At 39.8% G+C, this 20,303-nt stretch overlaps 1 protein-coding gene across 1 annotated transcript; it reads left to right on the plus strand.

Annotated features, from left to right (window-relative positions):
- The first annotated feature begins 1,077 nt into the window (after nt 1-1,077).
- TRIM34 (tripartite motif containing 34) lies at nt 1,078-20,165 on the plus strand. Its single transcript, NM_001205191.1, is given in 8 exon segments — nt 1,078-1,170; nt 6,524-7,011; nt 7,874-7,969; nt 8,737-8,967; nt 17,518-17,540; nt 18,790-18,890; nt 19,196-19,222; nt 19,600-20,165. Coding segments are annotated over 7 exon segments (1,464 nt in total). The 5' UTR covers nt 1,078-1,170; nt 6,524-6,591.
- Nucleotides 20,166-20,303: the final 138 nt, after the last annotated feature.

Below are 20,303 nucleotides of genomic sequence, written 5' to 3' on the forward strand. Positions count from 1 at the left end.
TTTCGATGGACACCGAGGCTCCTTCCACAGTTTAGCTATTGTGGACATTGCTGCTAGAAACATTGGGGTGCAGGTATCCTGGCGTTTCATTGCATCTGTATCTTTGGGGGTAAATCCCCAGCAGTGCAATTGCTGGGTCGTAGGGCAGATCTGTTTTTAACCCTTTGAGGAACCTCCACACAGTTTTCCCGAGTTGCTGCACCAGTTCACATTCCCACCAACAGTGCAAGAGGGTTCCCTTTGCACTGGCAAGTGATGCAGAGCATTTTCTCATGTGCATGTTGGCCATGTCTATGTCTTCCTCTGTGAGATTTCTCTTCATGTCTTTTGCCCATTTCATGATTGGATTGTTTGTTTCTTTGGTGTTGAGTTTAATAAATTCTTCATAGATCTTGGAAACTAGCCCTTTATCTGATACGTCATTTGCAAATATCTTCTCCCATTCTGTAGGTTGTCTTCTAGTTTTGTTGACTGTATCCTTTGCTGTGCAAAAGCTTCTAATCTTGATGAAGTCCCAATAGTTCATTTTTGCTTTTGTTTCTTTTGCCTTCATGGATGTATCTTGCAAGAAGTTACTGTGGCTGAGTTCAAAAAGGGTGTTGCCTGTGTTCTTCTCTAGGATTTTGATGGAATCTTGTCTCACATTTAGATCTTTCATCCATTTTGAGTTTATCTTTGTGTATGGTGCAAGAGAGTGGTCTAGTTTCATTCTTCTGCATGTGGATGTCCAATTTTCCCAGCACCATTTACATTTTGGACTGGAGAATTCCTTGCTGTGGGAGCCGTCCTGTGCACTGTAGAACAGTTAGCCGTACCCCTAGCTTCTACCCACTAGATGGCAGTAGCACCCCCCAGGTATGACCACCAAATTTGTCCTCAGACTTTGCCAAACATCCCTTGGGACAAGCCCTGGCCTCCCCCACTTGAGAACCACTGAGTTAAAGCATTTTTCTTCCGCTCTACAGGACTGCTGCCTGTTGGGCCCAGAAGCTCCTTCCCCTGTCATCTTCCTTTCGGCTCTGAGGATTTCACTTTCGTTTCCAAGCCAGCAGCTCAGAAGGAGCTACGCAGACCCAGCACTTGTTTGGTGAGGAAATGCTGAGGACGCCTGCCCTGGCTGTTCTTCACCACTTAAATCGGGAGTCAAGACTTCTCTGCTGGGGCCTACAGGTGAGTTGGGGAAGTTAATGAGGGTCTGTGTGTGGAGAGGGAGAGGGTAGGAGAAGCTAGAAAGAAGGTACTATACCAAGTTATGTGAGTTTTTTGTGTGGCCCAGACTTGCTCTGACGGGAATCGAAGTCAGCTTGCCAACTTCCTGCTCTGAATGCAGACAGATGGTGGCCTTGACTCTGGAGAGGATGGCCTAGAGAGAAAGGAACGCCCAAGAGATGGAGGGCATTGTTTCTTTCCTGGAGGGGCCCTTCTTTCTCCAGCCTGTGTCCATCCTCATCCCCTTTCTATTCTCTAGTTTGAATTATCTAACTGGCTGAAGAGAATTGGGTCCGTTTCCTCTCTTGCTCTCTATCTCTCTTTCTCAAAGATGAACAGAAAGTATTTTCTCTTCTGCCCACGTCTACCTGCTTGAAAAAAAGCTGGCAAAAGAGGTCCTTGTGTTCCAAATGTTTGAAAGCCCAAGCTCCTAGAGTGGAGCATGAGACAGAATGGAGTTTGGGGGGCATGACTGGGGTAATATTGAAGCTGATTCTCTCATTCTTCTCTGGCAAACCAACCAAGGGGCTGTCTATGGCCTTGCTGACATCTCCTTAGCTGCTGGTCTGTGGAGTGATGTGCCTGCCACCTGTCTCTGTGGCCCCCTGTCACCCTGTGTTCTTGGGAGTGCCAATCTCAGGAGTATCCTTGCAACTTTCCAGAATAGGCCCAAGTACTCTTGCTTCCAGTAGCCCACTGACCCATCCTTACCTGCCTTAGGGCTCTTTCTTCATCATTCTTCCTCTGTAGACACACTTTTGCATGGTTACCTCAATTCTTTACTATTTTTCTTCATTCAGAACTAATTAACAGGGGTTGATTATTGCTCAAAAGGGGCCATACACAGTGATGGATTTATTCTGACACATGCCCATTCCATCCTGTTCTCCGGTCTCCCCGGGAGTCTATGGTTTACTCCTGGATAGGGTACCTTTCTGCTCAGACACTAATTGTGCCCCACGGTCCAAAACAAAGCCCAGCACATTGGAAAAAACAGATTTATTATTTCTTTCTTTATTTAAACAATTGATTCATAGGACCTAAAGCTGCTGGTTTAAAAAAAGTGCAATGAATATGCATTCGACATGCACTAAATGTTAAATACATAATAAGATCTTATGGTCTAAAAAAAATAAAAAAAAAAAGATCTTATGGTCTACTTGGGGAGAGATTGTACACAAACAAATAATGGATATGTACACAAGAAGGTGACTAATATTATGGGGTAACAGTTTGTAAGTGTCAAATGCAGTGACCTGATAAAGGCCTCGTAACTGTAAGTAGTTTTCATAAAGGCCTCATTATGAGGAAATATTTGAGTAGAATCTTAAGAATGTGAGGGATTTAAAGGCTTTAGTATGGGTTTCCTACCAAGAGTGAAAGGAGGTCCGTGTGGGCTGGGGCAGAATAAGCAGGGAGAAGAGAAGGGGGTGGCCTCAGGTGTTAGAGGCAGGAGGAGGCGGTATATAATGTGGCCCTGACTAGACGGTGGGGATGATGACTGTCTCATGCTGGATGACATGTATTTGAGCCAAGTAAGGGTGACAGGACTGGTACTTGCTTTGAGGAACATTCTACTCAATGATGTAAGAACAGAGATGGTAGCAAACTGAGGAAGGGCAGTGATAGTTTCAGGGAGAATAGTTTCCCAGAATCCATGCAGGAAGACATATGGCTCCTGACAGGATAATGGTAGTGGAAATGATTGGAACTAGTTTGAAGAAAACATTCTTAGCATCCTCTGATGAACTAATGAGACCAGGAACAATGTAATAAAAGTGGTCCTGTTACAGAATGACTTTTTTTAATTGACTTGCTAAAAATATTACTTTTTAAAAATATATTTGCCAGACAGCTTGAGCTCTTGGAGAGAGGGTCATGTATGGGGGGTTGAGAGGGGGAATGCAAATTTAGTCCTGAATTCTAAGGAGTTTCTGAAGCAGGAACTCCCAATATAGAGTTATGGGGAGGGGAACCACAATATTTCTGAGCTCCCCAGGTCTCTTCATGTCAAAAATAGGTCCTACTTCCCCCACTGGAAGTTTCTGGCCCATGAAACCAAGAAAAGTGGCGAGGATGCTGTTTGAAAATTCAGAGAACATCCTTTCCTGCACACCACTTCCTGGAGATGCTTATTTTACTATGTGACCTGCAGAGAGGCATAAAGTTGCATTATCATGAGTCCAGATGTTAGGAGAAGACTCAAGTATAGGATATAATCATCTGACACTTGTGACAGCCAGCTGACCGGGGACTTCCATCAGGCAGATACTACTTGTATTCCCTTCCTATCTTCCTGACCACTGCTGGACTCTCAGGTCACTCTTGGACTTTGGTGGGGTCACTACCTATGTGTGGGGGACTGGCTCCTTTATACCGTCTTCCTTCTGTGGCCAGTGTGGTGGCAGCTAATTTGACATCAATTTCTTGTAGCCCCACTGTGAACCTGAGGTTTATAACCCCATGGTAGAGTTCATGGTCCATTCCCCTATAGACTTTAGTTGTTTCTCAGCATTGGTTGGATTCTGAATAGAATGAAGGATAACAGAGAACCCCATCCCTATGGTTGGCTTATAGCTTCAGTTGTAAGCAGAGGTGGATATTATCATGTGTAAACCCCTGGTCTTGCCAGTCATTAAAGCCTGATCTGACCAAAGTCATTGTAACTAGGAGCTAATAACATATGGCCTTTGGACAATTTTCAGTATCTGTACCATTGGCTAGATAACATTGGCCAGCCCACATTCAGCTTTATTTTTCACCAGGTTCACTTCATGGGTGATTGGAGAAGTGACATATTTCTGGACCTAACTTTATCTTAATACAGCTTCCATCATGCCCCTATTTTTCTCTTTTTAGGGGAAAGGGAAGATTATAGTTTGTTACACAGCTGAGTTCTTTTATTTCAACTGTGTTAGCTTCCTAAGGTTTTATAATAAATTATGGGTTAAAACAGGAATTTATTCTTCCACAGTTCAGGAAACAAGTCCAAAGTCAAGATGTTGGCAGAGTCGGTTTCTTCTCTAGGTAATAAGGGAGAATCTTGTTTCATGTTTCTCTCCTAGCTTCTGGTTAGTGGTTTCGTGAAATCCTTGGTGTCCCTTGCCTTGCTGTTGCATTGCTCCAGTGTTGGCCACCATTGTCACATGGCCTTTCTTCCCTGTATGCCATGTTCCCTTTCTTCTTCTTAAAGGACACTTGTCACTGGATTTAGAGCCCATCCTATTCCAGTATTACCTCATCTTAACTTGATTACATTGGCAAAGACTTTATTTCCAAAAAATATCACATTCACACAAGTGATATCGATATGGGGGATAGAATTCAATTATTTAAAACAGGTATCATAACATTAATATCTACTGAGATCTTCCCTTTTTTTTGCCTCACAGTTTCTTGTCCATAATGAACCCAGGTTCTGAGAATCAGCAGTGTCACCATGTTACCACTCTGTGATGCCTTCTGACTGACTACCACCAATAGTTTTAGGTTTGGGTTGCCATTCCCATTCATATGATTTAGCAGGTTGTAAACCAGTCAGGTTCAGGTAGCTTATCTGGGGCATACAGGACAGGAGATACAGCATAGCATCATGACCTTCTCATGTCAGTCATGAGGGTCCACACAGTGATATGGAAGGTACTTTATCCCCTTCAAGAGGTTACTTGTTAGAAAACAAGACCAGGTGGTATGTATGAAACTAACATGGCTTAGGTAAGTCTTGGGGCAATAGATTGATTACCTGGTAAGAGTCATGAGAGGAGCTTCCAAGACCCTACCAGCAAATATTTCATTACAAGAGTAACAACCCACTTGTGGAAGCAGAGGTCTGTACCTTTGAAAAATAATAAAAATAAGTCAAAGTACTAGAAGAAGGTAATGCCAGTATCTTTTTTTGTGGGAGAAAGGATGTAAGCCTGATGATGACTTTTTTTTTGTTACATATCCAACCCAACTCCCAATCTTGTCTCTTTTCTCTTACCTTCTCTCTCAGCTTCATCTGCTTCTCTGTATTCCCTCCAGCAGCCTGTCCTACAATTCCTATCACTGATCCCTGCTTTTTGGAGAGAGACTGTCTCTTTTACATCATTTAGAAAGTGTGACTCTTTTGGTCTCTACAGGCGCATTAATGCCAAAAGCTTAGCAAATCTCGGCACACCAGGCATATGGGCATTTTAAAACCTGTACGTGTTGTATTTTCCATCAGCAGGGCATTCATACATGTGAATTCTTTTCTCTAGAATGTGTTTTTCCTCTTTCTCATTCCATATCCCTTCTCACACCTTTTAGTTAAACCCTTACTTATGCAAGGGGGATATCTTTGACATTCTCCTATTTGGCAAATTATTAGTTCTTCCAAAACATGGACCTCTGGGTGGTAGTGTTTATCACACCTACCAGATGTCTGAATGAGGATCCTGAAGACATTGTATTTACCCTAATTCAACTTAGAGAATGAAATAATCTTTATAAGCTACTTCATTCAATTTAAACAGTTCAATAAAGTACTCATTTCTCAAGGACTTTCATATAAAGAATAAATAGGTTCGATAATTCTTAGTGATAAAATTCTTTCCCTATTGTGGCCTTTGCTATTTCTGTGAGTGTCTCTGGGAGTGAATATGAAAGAATGGAAGGGTTCTATATGGGACAGGCATATTTAGAGGTAAGTATTTCTTATGTTGAAATTATATCTGTGGTCCCAATGTTTATCTATTAGAAAACAGATAATTAATGGAACAAAAGGATGAAAGGATGATTAAAAGAAAGAATTTCATTACCTAAGGAGAAATGAGGAGGTTCTTTATAAATTAATCAAAGGTTGTGTTCCTGTGCATTCTAGGTACTAGAGATACAGCAGTGAATAAAAACAAAGTGCCTGATCTATGTAGGGATTAGATTTTACGGGGAGGATATTTAAGGAAAAGATGTCATATATCATATAATATAATAAGAAAAAATGGCAAATGTACAACAAATGGTATATTAGTAATTGTGCTATAGATAAAGTAATCATATTAGGTCCTTCTGATGAAAAAAATATTTAAGGAAAGGGTTGAATGAAGTGTAAGAGGAAGTCATGCAAATATCAAGGGGAGGATCATTCCAGGCTGAAAGAAGAACAATTGCAGAAGAAGCCTGAGGCATTAGCAGCTTTACCAGGCCACTGAATTTCATTGCTGTTTCTTCTTTTTTTTCCCTCTTTCTTTTTGTCCTTCCAACATTTCAGTCTTGGCCAATCCTTAATATCTGCACAATTATGATTCTTTTACATTTCTGCCAATCTTACCTTATCCTTTTTCAATCTGTCCAGCCATCCAGGAACTTTTAAGCAAGAAGAGGCTCAGGAGCAAATATAGGAAGAGCCAAGGAAGACGTACTATGGCTTTAAAAATCTTGAACATACAGGATGAGGTATCCTGTCCCATCTGCCTGGAGCTTTCGACAGAATCCCGGAGTCTAGACTGTGGTCACAGCTTCCGTCAAGGCTGCATTGCTGTGAATAATAAGGAGGCAGAGATCAGCCCCAGAGGGGAAAGCACCTGTCCTCTGTGTGGTGTCAGATACTCACTCAGTAACCTATGGCATAATCAGCATCTGGTCAACATAGTGGAGAGAATCAGAATGTTTGAGTTGAACCCAGAAGAGTTGCTGAAGAGAGACCTCTGTGTGCGCCATGGAAAGAAGCTCCTGCTCTTCTGTAAGGAGGATAGAAAGGTCATTTGTTGGCTTTGTGAGCGGTCTCAGGAGCACCGGGGACACCAAACATTCCTCGTGGAGGAAGTAGTCAAGGAGTATCAGGTAAGGCCCAGGATGGAGGGAGACAGGAGGGAAGATGGTACTTGGTGGGAAATCTCACCTTTCCATCCTTCTTTACTCACCTTGGCACCATGAGACTGAGCCCTGTAATATTCCAGGTATGTCTCTATGCTAAGCTTCCAATGCCTAAAGGACAATTCTGCTTATTCCTTACACTTACATAAACGGTGAGCCTTGGGGGGCTTGGATGGCTCAATTAGTTAAGTCTCCGATTCTTGGTTTCAGCTCATTTGTGATCTCAGAGTCATGAGATTTAGCCCCACATGGGGCTCTGCTCTCAGCAAGGAGTCTCTTCCCCTTTCTCTCTCCCTCTGCCCCTCCCCCACCCCCACTCTAACAAACACACACATATTCTGTCTCTAACATAAATCAATAAATCTTAAAAAAAATAAAGAATGAGCATAGAATCTAGAGCCTAGACTCTTGGCCAAGAGTGAGAAGTTTTCCTTTTTTCTCTTTTGTTATATGAGTCAGGGATTCCTTTCACAAACTTGGCTCTCATAGTTCCCCTCAGCAGGATGATTGCTGTTCCAACCTTGTGGATTGGATGTGGAAAGAGTGTCAGTAAGAGTATGGGATTTTTCTTGTTACAGCAGGATCAATCTTCTATGAAAAGAGAGAATTAGGCTACTCTTGGTGAGGGATGGTGACTTCCACCACCCAGGTACAAATGATGTATTCTCCTTAGCTTTTCTCTCATATCATAGATTCTAATCACTGTTTCTGTTAACTGGTCTCTTCTGAGATCAGCATGATTTCTTCTCCATTCATTCTTTGCTGAGAAAGCTCATAGGTTGATGATGTCTCCTAATGTGAGTCGTCTGATGTGACTTTTCTCTCACAGGAGAATCTCCAGGCAGCTGTGGAGAGGCTGAGGAAAGAGCAGCAGAAAGCTGAGAAGTTGGAAACTGATATCAGAGGAGAGAGGACTTCCTGGAAGGTAGGAAGAGATGCTTTCTGATGGGTTTTTGACACAGGAATCTTGGCAGGACCTTCAGTCCAAATCACAAGGAAGCCCCTTCTTTTTTCCCTGACACCGAATGCATCCAGAAGCTATTTGATTCTTTGTCCTGTCTCAGTTACAATTGAGGGTTGGAGAGTGGACATGTTACAAGTACACACAGGGATTTGGAACTGAGCATAAAGACAGATTCTTTGGTGAGGAAGGATAGAGAATTCTGTCTTCCATTCCTCTTTTCCAATGAAGCTCTGATACCTTTGGTGAAGGACTCTGGACAAAGGACCAAGATTTTCCCTAAGGTTTAAACTTGGAAATGTGGTAATGCAGGGAGATGTCAATGTCCAATACAGCCACATACAACTTAAAGCCTCATTTAGGTATTACATTTCATCCCAGGGTTGGCCTGGATAAGACAGTCTGAGGCTTGCTTTGGTTGGGTGACTGGGTGACTGGCACTGAGGGGGGCACTTGACGGGATGAGCACTGGGTGATATGCTATATGTTGGCAAATTGAACTCCAATAAAAAAATAATTAAAAGACAGTCTGAGGCTTGCTTTTTGGTATGTACTAAAGGGAAAACAGTAGGAAAAATACCCAGCTTTCCCAAAAATTGACCCCATGCCTCCATTTCCCTCTTGATTAGAACTCAGTGAAAAAATATTTCTTTTCCTGGCTCGTAATCCCTTACACAGTAGGCTTTCAGGCAGATAGATTCTTTATCTCTTTTGTTTGTTTAATCTTGCAGTACCAGATACAGACTGAGAGACAAAGAATTAGAACAGAATTCAATCAGCTTAGAAGCATTTTGGACAGTGAAGAGCAGAGAGTTCTGCAAAAATTAGAAGAAGAGGAAAAGAGGATACTGGATAACTTGGCTGAGGGTGAGGCTGAGTTGGCTCAGCAGAACCAGTTGGTGAAAGAGCTCATCTCAGATCTGGAGCATCGCAGTAAATGGTCAACAGTGGACCTGCTGCAGGTAAGAAGAATCCCCCAATTTGGAATTCTTGAAACAGAATTTATGTTACTTTCATTTCTGTGTCTTTGGGCTCTGATCTCAGTGTTGACACTACAAGGTTCCTTTGGCTTTGTGAAGCCCCTCTTTGCCATCCATTCAAAATATCATGGACCGTTTAATATAAGCATTGCAGGGGAGTGTCCTACTTTATTATTTTATGAAGTAAGGAAATACACTTGAAGATCCATGGTATCCAGAGATATTCTCTATACCCCTATTATCTGTGATCCAGTGTTGGACATTTGTCAAACTTTTTTCATTTATTTTAGCTACAGGAAAATACATGCATTTTCAGGTTTAAGAAATGAATCCTTTTTTTTTAAATTAAAAAATCTGTATTTATTATTATAAATTTCTCCTCTTAGATTTTTTTTTAAGTATAAAGAGAAAGAACATTGAGCCTTTTCTTAGGAGGATGGGAAATATATGGATAGGATGTGTCATACTTGAGTGGTAAGATTCTGTGTGCAAGTGTGTATATGAGTGTATGTGTATGTCAGAAAGGTTGCTGGTGTCAGGAAATTATGTTGGTGCAAACCTATAGAGACTTGAGAGAACAATTTGAACTAACATTAAAATTTATATACTATTTTTGAAGCATTATTAGTGTGACTATGATCCTGAGTCATGATGTATGATGGTCATTAAGGGAATTCCAGAATTTTCATATTTTTTGCTTGATTTCCTGTCTATTTCTTCCCTTTCTTTGCTGTATTTCCAAAATACTTTTTAAAATTCTTGTTATCAAGCAGAAGGATAATTGATTTTCACATTTTGGCTTGTTTCCTTTCTCTCTGATACTTGCATTTTAGTCCTTTCTTTTTTCTTTATGCTTTTTTTAGTTCCCTTTTTTCTTCTTTTTTTGCTTTCAGATTAGTTTGTGATAGAGGTTAATAACTCTTCTTCTTCTTTTTTTTTCTTCTATCAGAATCACCTGAAGTGCTATTTTAACTTTAGGTCCTCAGATCCATTGTAGTAAAATAGCTTTTGCATTTTTTAAAATATTTTATTTATTTACTCTTGAGAGACACAGAGAGAGAGAGAGGCAGAGATATAGAGGGAGAAGTAGGCTCCCGGAAGGGAGCCCTATGCAGGACTCCATCCCCAGACCCGGGATCATACCCTGAGCTGAAGGCTGATGCTCAAATGCTGAGCCACCCAGGTGTCCCACCCAGCCTTTGCATTTTTTACCAGGATCTGTAAGTGATTATATCACCAGACAAACTTTAATAAACTTACAATAGATGTTTTCAACAAATTGGGCTGGGAAAACAATATCCACAAGCCAAAATATAAAGGTAGACCCCTGCTTCACATCATATACAAAAATTAACTCAAAGTAGATAAAAAAATCTAAAAGTAAGGAAAGTGCAAAAATTATAAGACTCTTAGAAGAAAACATAGGTAGAAATCTTTGTGACTTGGAATTAGGCAATAGCTTCACAGATATGGTGCTTAAGAACACTAGCAACCAAAAATAAGGTAAATTGGAGCTCATCAAAATTAAAAATTGTGCTTCAGAGGACACCATGTAGAAAGTGAAAACAACATCTCACAGAATGGGAGAAAATATTTTCAAATCATACATTTGATAAGGTTTAATATTCATGATATATAGAAAACCTCTTACAACTCAACAATAAAAAAGACAACCTAGGGTGCCTGGGTGGCTCAGTCAGTTAAGCATCTGACTTTCGAATTTATCTTTTTTAAAATTTTTATTATTTTTTAAATTATTTTTTCATTGGAGTTCAATTTTCAACATGTAGCATATCGCCCAGTGCTCATCCCGTCAAGTACCCCACTCAGTGCCCATCACTCAGACACCCCAACCTCCTTCCCCCCTTCCTTTCCACCACCCCTTGTTCTTTTCCCAGCGTTAAGAGTCTCTCATGTTCTATCTCCCTCACTGATATTTCCCACTCATTTTCTCTCCTTTCCCCTTTATTCCCTTTCACTATTTTTATTTTTATTTTTTTAAAATATTTTATTTATTTATTCATGAGAAACACACACACACAGAGGCAGAGGGAGAAGCAGGCTCCATTCAGGGAACCGGCCGTGGGACTCGATAACGGGTACCCAGGATCACACCCTGGGCTGAAGGCAGACGCTAAACCGCTGGGCCACCGGGGCTGCCTTTCACTATTTTTTAATATTCCCCAAATGAATGAGAACATACAATGTTTGTCCTTCTCCGATTGACTTACTTCACTCAGCATAATACCCTCCAGTTCCATCCACGTTGAAGCAAATGGTGGGTATTTGTCGTTTCTAATGGCTGAGGAATATTCCATTGTATACATAGACCACATCTTCTTTATCCATTCATATTTTGATGGACACCGAGGCTCCTTCCACAGTTTGGCTATTGTGGACATTGCTGCTAGAAACATCGGGGTGCAGTTGTCCCGGCGTTTCATTGCATCTGAATCATTGGGATAAATCCCCAACAGTGCAATTGCTGGGTCGTAGGGCAAGTCTATTTTTAACTCTTTGAGGAACCTCCACACAGTTTTCCAGAGTGGCTGCACCAGTTCACATTCCCACCAACAGTGTATGAGGGTTCCCTTTTCTCCGCATCCTCTCCAACATTTGTGGTTTCCTGCCTTGTTAATTTTCCCCATTCTCACTGGTGTGAGGTGGTATCTCATTGTGGTTTTGATTTGTATTTCCCTGATGGCAAGTGATGCAGAGCATTTTCTCATGTGCATGTTGGCCATGTCTATGTCTTCCTCCGTGAGATTTCTCTTCATGTCTTTTGCCCATTTCATGATTGGATTGTATGTTTCTTTGGTGTTGAGTTGAATAAGTTCTTTATGGATCCTGGATACTAGCCCTTTATCTGATAGGTCATTTGCAAAAATCTCCCATTCTATAGGTTGTCTTTTAGTTTTGTTGACTGTATCCTTTGCTGTGCAAAAGCTTCTAATCTTGATGAAGTCCAATAGTTCATTTTTGCTTTTGTTTCTTTTGCCTTCGTGGATGTATCTTGCAAGAAGTTACTGTGGCTGAGTTCTAAAAGGGTGTTGCCTGTGTTCTCTAGGATTTTGATGGAATCTTGTCTCACATTTAGATCTTTCATCCATTTTGAGTTTATCTTTGTGTATGGTGCAAGAGAGTGGTCTAGTTTCATTCCTCTGCATGTGGATGTCCAACTTTCCCAGCACCATTTATTGAAGAGACTTTCTTCCAATGGATAGTCTTTCCTCCTTTATCGAATATTAGTTGGCCATAAAGTTCAGGGTCCACTTCTGGATTCTCTATTCTGTTCCATTGATCTATGTGTCTGTTTTTGTGCCAGTACCACACTGTCTTGATGACCACAGCTTTGTAGTACAACCTGAAATCTGGCATTGTGATGCCCCCAGATATGGTTTTCTTTTTTAAAATTCCCCTGGCTATTTGGGGTCTTTTCTGATTCCACACTAATCTTAAAATAATTTGTTCTAACTCTCTGAAGAAAGTCCATGGCATTTTGATAGGGATTGCATTAAACGTGTACATTGCCCTGGGTAACATTGCCATTTTCACAATATTAATTCTGTCAATCATGAGCATGGAATATTTTTCCATCTCTTTGTGTCTTTCTCAATTTCTTTCAGAAGTGTTCTATAGTTTTTAGGGTATAGATCCTTTACCTCTTTGGTGAGGTTTATTCCTAGGTATCTTATGCTTTTGGGTGCAATTGTAAATGGGATTGACTCCTTAATTTCTCTTTCTTCAGTCTCATTGTTAGTGTATAGAAATGCCATTGATTTCTGGGTATTGATTTTGTATCCTGCCACGCTACCAAATTGCTGTGTGAGTTCTAGCAATCTTGGGGTGGAGGCTTTTGGGTTTTCTATGTAGAGTATCATGTCATCAGCGAAGAGGGAGAGTTTGACTTCTTCTTTGCCAATTTGAATGCCTTTAATGTCTTTTTGTTGTCTGATTGCTGAGGCGAGGACTTCCAGTACTATGTTGAATAGCAGTGGTGAGAGTGGACATCCCTGTCTTGTTCCTGATCTTAGGGGAAAGGCTCCCAGTGCTTCCCCATTGAGAATGATATTTGCTGTGGGCTTTTCGTAGATGGCTTTTAAGATGTCGAGGAAAGTTCCCTCTATCCCTACACTCTGAAGAGTTTTGATCAGGAATGGATGCTGTATTTTGTCAAATGCTTTCTCTGCATCTAATGAGAGGATCATATGGTTCTTGGTTTTTCTCTTGCTGATATGATGAATCACATTGATTGTTTTACGGGTGTTGAACCAGCCTTGTGTCCCAGGGATAAATCCTACTTGGTCATGGTGAATAATTTTCTTAATGTGCTGTTGGATCCTATTGGCTAGTATCTTGTTGAGAATTTTTGCATCCATGTTCATCAGGGATATTGGTCTGTAATTCTCCTTTTTGGTGGGGTCTTTGTCTGGTTTTGGAATTAAGGTGATGCTGGCCTCATAGAACGAATTTGGAAGTACTCCATCTCTTTCTATCTTTCCAAACAGCTTTAGGAGAATAGGTATGGTTTCTTCTTTAAACGTTTGATAGAATTCCCCTGGGAAGCCATCTGCCCTGGACTCTTGTGTCCGAGGTTTTTGATGACTGCTTCAATTTCCTCCCTGGTTATTGGCCTATTCAGGTTTCCTATTTCTTCCTGTTCCAGTTTTGGTAGTTTGTGGCTTTTCAGGAATGTGTCCATTTCTTCTAGATTGCCTAATTTATTGGCGTATAGCTGTTCATAATATGTTTTTAAAATCGTTTGTATTTCCTTGGTGTTGGTAGTGATCTCTCCTTTCTCATTCATGATTTTATTAATTTGAGTCTTCTCTCTCTTCTTTTTAATAAGGCTGGCTAATGGTTTATCTATCTTATTAATTCTTTCAAAGAACCAACTCCTGGTTCTGTTGATATGTTCCACAGTTCTTCTGGTCTCGATTTCGTTGAGTTCTGCTCGAATTTTAATTAACTCTCTTCTTCGGCTGGGCGTGGGGTCCATCTGCTGTTTTTTCTCTAGCTCCTTTATGTGTAAGGTTAGCTTTTGTATTTGAGTTCTTTCCAGTTTTTGAATGGATGCTTGTATTGTGATGTATTTCCCCCTTAGGACTGCTTTTGCTGCATCCCAAATATTTTGAACGGTTGTATCTTCATTCTCATTAGTTTCCATGAATCTTTTTAATTCTTCCTTAATTTCCTGGTTGACCCTTTCATCTTTTAGCAGGATGGTCCTTAACCTCCACGTGTTTGAGGTCCTTCCAAACTTCTTGTTGTGATTTAGTTCTAATTTCAAGGCATTATGGTCTGAGAATATGCAGGTGATGATCCCAATCTTTTGGTATCGGTTCAGACCCGATTTATGACCCAGTATGTGGTCCATTGTGGAGAAAGTTCTATGTGCACTTGAGAAGAATGTGTATTCAGTTGAGTTTGGATGTAAAGTTCTGTAGATATCTGTGAAATCCATCTGGTCCAATGTATCATTTAAAGCTCTCGTTTCTTTGGAGATGTTGTGCTTAGAAAACCTATCAAGGGTAGAAAGAGCTAGATTGAAGTCACCAAGTATAAGTGTATTATTATCTAAGTATTTCTTCACTTTGGTTATTAATTGGTTTAAATATTTGGCAGCTCCCACATTCGGGGCATATATATTCAGGATTGTTAAGTCCTCTTGTTGGATAGATCCTTTAAGTATGTTGCTCTCTCTGTCTTAAATAAATAAATCTTTTTTTAGAAAAAGAGTACTTGAATAGATATTTCCCAGAGAAGATATATAAATAGCCAATAAGCTCATGAAAACATGATTGATATTATTAGCCATCAGGGAAATGTAAAATCAAAACCACAATGATAATTCCACCAAAAAATGGACAATACAAAGAATTGACAAAGAGGTGTAGAAGTTGGAACTTTCATATACTGCTAGTGAAGTTGTAAAGTGTTGAAGCTATTTTGGAAAACTGCTTGGCAGTTCCTCCAAAAGTTAAAGTTACCATATGGCTCAGCAGTTCCATTCCTGGGAATTAAAACAGGTCCACACCTAAGCTTGTATACAGAAGTTCATTGTAGCATTGTTCATAAGAACTCAAAAGTGGAAAGATTAACTGAAGAATGAATAGATAAAATGTGTCATACCCAAACAATGTAATATTGTTTGGCTCTAAAAAGAAATTAACACTAATAGGTGCTATAATGTGAATGAACCTTGAAAACATAAGTGAAAGAAGGCAGACACAAAAGGCCCTTATTGTATGATTCCACTTATATGAAGGTTGTAATTGATAAATCCATAAACACAGATTAGATTAGTAGTTTCCAGAGTCTCTGGAGAGGAGGCAATAGGAAATGATTGCTATTAACAGTAAGGTTTCTTTTTGCAATAATGAAAATATTCTGGAATTTAATAGTGGTGATGATAAATATATATATATATTTAAAGATTTTATTTATTTATTTATTCATGAGACACACACACACACACACACACACACAGAGGCAGAAACACAGCAGAGAGAGAAGCAGGCACTGTGCAAGGAGCCCGATGTAGGACTTGATCCCCGATCCCAGGATCACCCCCTGAGCCGAAGGCAGACGCTTAACCACTGAGCCACCCAGGCGTCCCATAAATAAACTAAAACCTACTAAATTGTGAACTATAGAAGGTGAATTTTTTGGCATTTTAATTATATATGAGTAAAAACAAAAATCTTGCAGATTTATTCCTTTTCTCTTGTTTATAGTTCATTCACAAGCTCTTCACAGCTCTTTCAACTGCCTTCATGAAGACTCGTGTTTATGTCACTTTTCCAGGCATCTGTTCCACTTATACCAGCTTCAGTTGGTATCTGGTTACTTGTAATAAAAACAGTGCTCAGTAGATAAATATGAATTTGGGGGGTTAACTTCCCACATTTAGATAACAGCTTCAAAGAATGACAAACAGGCCAACCAAGGAACTTACTCTTACACTAGATTAGGGAGTTTGAGTGTTCCTTTCCAACATGTTAAGATATATACTATTGATTGTGATGCTGTCCCTTCATAACCTTGTCCCTTGAAAGTTCTTATAACAACTTTCCTATTATCTGGATCTTCACTGTAGTGATAGGGATGGATCATTTTATCATATGCCTATTGTTTGCTAGAGGTATTATTGTTGTTTGCATGCTGTTGTTACCTTCAACACTGACTCAGAAGTCTGAGCTAACAAAGAAATTCCATACTTAAAAATGGATGAAAAATTAGATGAGATTTTAGGTTAGTTACCTTGGGAATAAGAGGTACTTCTGTTCTTAATGTTCTTATAATAGTATTTTTACATTGGGCCATTTTTAGCAAAACTGGAACAGGAAGAAATAGAAAACCTGAACAGGCCAATAACCAGGGAGGAAATTGAAGCAGTCATCAAAAACCTCCCAAGACACAAGAGTCCAGGGCAGATGGCTTCCCAGGGGAATTCTTCAAACGTTTAAAGAAGAAACCATACCTATTCTCCTAAAGCTGTTTGGAAAGATAGAAAGAGATGGAGTACTTCCAAATTCATTCTATGAGGCCAGCATCACCTTAATTCCAAAACCAGACAAAGACCCCACCAAAAAGGAGAATTACAGACCAATATCCCTGATGAACACGGATGCAAAAATTCTCAACAAGATACTAGCCAATAGGATCCAACAGCACATTAAGAAAATTATTCACCATGACCAAGTAGGATTTATCCCTGGGACACAATTTTGTCAAAAATTTTCCCCTGTGTTTATTAAAATCATCATGTTGTTTTTACTTTTATTCTATTAATCCAGTGAATTATGTGAATTGCTTTTCTTATGTTAAACCAAACTTGCATTTCTGGGATATATCCCACTTGACCATGGTGTATATATCATCTTTCCTATTTTGCTGGATTCAGTTTTTTAGTATATTGTTGAAGAAGTTTACATCTATATTCATAAGAAATACTGGCCTGTAGTTCACTTTTCTTGTGATGTCTTTGTCTTGTTTTTGCATCAGGGTAGTATTGGCTTCATAGAATGAGTTGGGAACTATAACCTCCTTTTCTATTTTTTGGAAGAATTTGTGAAGTATTTCTATTATTTCCACTTTAAATCTTTAGCAAAATTCACCAGTGAAGCCATCTGGGCCTGCCTTCTTCACAGGAAATTCTTTATTTCCAGTCTAATAGCTACATCTTTTAGGAGTATTCAGATTTTCTATTTCTTCTTAAATTAGCACTGATAGTTTGTCTTTCTAGGAATTTGTCCATTTCACGTGGATTATTTAATTTGTTGGCATACAATTGTTCATAGTTTTATATTTCTATTAGTTTTTGTAAAAGTCAGTAGTAATGTGTTCCCTCTCATTCCCAATTTTAATAATTTGTCTTCTCTGTTCTTCATGGTATGTCAGTTTTGTTGATATTGTCAAATAGTTCACATTTGATTTCTCTGATTTTCTCTAGTGTTCTTCTATTCTATCTTTCATTAATCCTGCTCTAATATTTATATACCTTGACTCTTGTTTTCTCTCTTCTTCTAGGACATGAGTGGAATCATGAAATGGTATGTATGGGTGACCATGGGGTGGTGCTTTTGTGTTATGAAGAAAGGATTGTAGCCATATGAGTGTTCTGATGGTCAATCAGAATAAAAAGTCTTCCAAATCAGGGAAATTTGGATGTAGTATTATTTTAAATTGTTGGTCATAGACAAGGATTTAAGTGCTCCATATGTATGGGGAATAGATCACATTCTATGGTGGTGAATTTAGTGGTCAGAGTTCACAGAATTAGGGAAAGTAAGGGTAATAAGGATCAGGGATTTTACTATCAGGCGTCTATGACTTTACTTTGTCCTTGTCTCATTCCTGTATTCCATCCATGCCTATCTTATCACGTGGAGGGCTTCAACAAGCCCTAAAGTAGGTTGTAGGAGCAGCTCCTTTATATTTACTTTGCTTGCATGAGAATATAAAAGACCAGGTCATTCTGCAGGTTCTCTTTAGATTAAAAACAACAACAACAACAACCACAACAACAACAACAACAAAAACCCTGAGCCTCAGGCTTGACCGTGGTGCCATAATTAATCTCTTCCTATTCACACTTGTTAGAAGCTTATATAGGAAAGTAGTTCTTGTGGGTTAAGTTGGCAACCTACCTGGCAACATTAAATTCCTCACAAACACATGAAATACTAACAGTTTGTAGTTTGGTGGTCATAATTTTTCCTTTACCAAGTGTTTTTAACTTTTTTTCCAGAGCACCTGAAATCTCAAATGTTATTTGTGGGGTCACACCACTGGGATTCAGGCTTTGGATGAGGGCACAAGCTCACAGGCTCTCAAAAAGAGACCTGTGGATTTCACATCATAGCTAGCATCTGCAGCCTCACTACTGATCTCTCTGCCTGGGAAGACTCATCTATGGCCTCCTTGAAAGACCCACCGTGATAACTTTCCCACAGACTGCATACATTTTTTAGAGGTAGCAAAGGCTTTTCCTACATGTTATTTCATCAAATTTTCTATTATGTCCATGAGGTATCAAGAAAAAGATTAACTATTCCATTTTTAGAAGAAGAAACTGTTTGAGATGAATACCTTCCCAAGGTTATACAGATAGTAGATGAGAAGGTAGACATGAGCACATTTCTTCTGGCTTCAGCATTAGGACTCTCCCTTCTCCCCAACTCAAGCTTCTCAGGGAGGAGGGTTCAAGTGCATCAGTGGCATGGAAAGAGAGAGGAAGGCAGTCATATTGGAAGGATACACGGTAAGAGAAGTAGGATCAACATTTTTTGTCATGCCTAGGAGTGAGATCTGGACACTGAAGAAGCCAAAAACTGTTTCCAAAAGACTGAAGAGTATATTCCATGCTCCAGATCTGAGCACAATGCTGCGCATGTGTAGAGGTGAGGAGAGCCAGGACAAGATGGGTGAATGTGGGACTCCTGTGGTGTCAGTGACTAAAGTGGGGGGCTGGTATAGTTTCAAAGAGAGAATAGAAAGGAGGAGGGTATTCACAGAAGATGGATATTGCTGAGAGAGATGTGGTTAAATCTAAGGGGGAATGGCTAGATGCCTAGTCCATCCTCTCATTCACCAGTTCATAGCCTCACAGGGCTCCCCTCTGCTGGCCCTACTCTGGAGAAGAGATAGGCATTGGTGCTTAGTCATTTGCTTCTAGTCAGCATCACTGACTCTCTTATCATTTCAGAGCTAACACAAGTCCAGTGCTACTGGGGTAAGAAGAAGTTACTGGTTCTTCAAATCTCTGTGCTCTAATCCCCTTTCAGAAACTTGCGATTTCAGTGAGATCTCATAATCTTAGCTCCATGTGTTAATATATATAATATTCTCTCTCTCTCTCTCTCTCTCTCTCTCTCTCTATATATATATATATATATATATATATATATCTTTTTTAGCATATATATGTGTGTGTGTGTGTGTGTGTGTGTATGAAATACAATTCTCCAGTGTCTTACTCCTTTCCCCAATCCATCAATACAAGTTCTACCAAATCATTTCCCAAGTTCCCTCTTTATAATGTCAGAAGATAAACCAACCCCATACTTGTCACCTGATCTTACTTTTCTTTCTTTCTTTTTTTTTCTGCAGTGGACATCACACTGAACCCAAGCAACTTAAATCTAAGCCTTGTCCTTTCAGAAGACCAGAGACAAGTGATGTCTGTGCCAATTTGGCCTGTTAAGTTTAGTAATTATGGTATCTTGGGCTCCCAATATTTCTCCTCAGGGAAACACTACTGGGAAATAGAGGTGTCCAAGAAGACTGCCTGGATCTTGGGGGTATACTCTAGAAAACGTTTTCATAATATAAATCTTGGTGTTAGACAAGGCACAGATAATCAAAATGTTTACTCTAGATACAGACCTCAGTGTGGCTACTGGGTCATTGGGTTACAGAATAAATTTGAGTATAAGGCCTTTGAGGAGTCATCTACATCTCTTCCCATGGTCTTGACTATTTCCATGGCTGTTCCTCCCCATCGTATTGGGGTTTTCCTAGACTATGAAGCAGGGATTGTATCATTTCTTAATGTCACAAACCACGGGTCACTCATCTACAAATTTTCTAAATGTTGCTTTTCTCACACTGTGTATCCATACTTCAATCCTTGGAACTGCCCCGGGCCTATCACCCTGTGCCCACCACGCTCCTGAACCTTCTTGACTCCTCATCCACCCCTTGTCTTGGGGCTCATCTGCACCTGAGTTTATGTTCACCATTCTGAACACCTCTTCCTTCCTTTCTCCTTCTTTTATGTTAGAATGTCATAGAATTGTGCAATGCTTTTCTCC

This window comes from Canis lupus, chromosome 21 (genome assembly GCF_011100685.1).
Source record: "Canis lupus familiaris isolate Mischka breed German Shepherd chromosome 21, alternate assembly UU_Cfam_GSD_1.0, whole genome shotgun sequence".
Taxonomy (NCBI): Eukaryota; Metazoa; Chordata; class Mammalia; order Carnivora; family Canidae; genus Canis; species Canis lupus.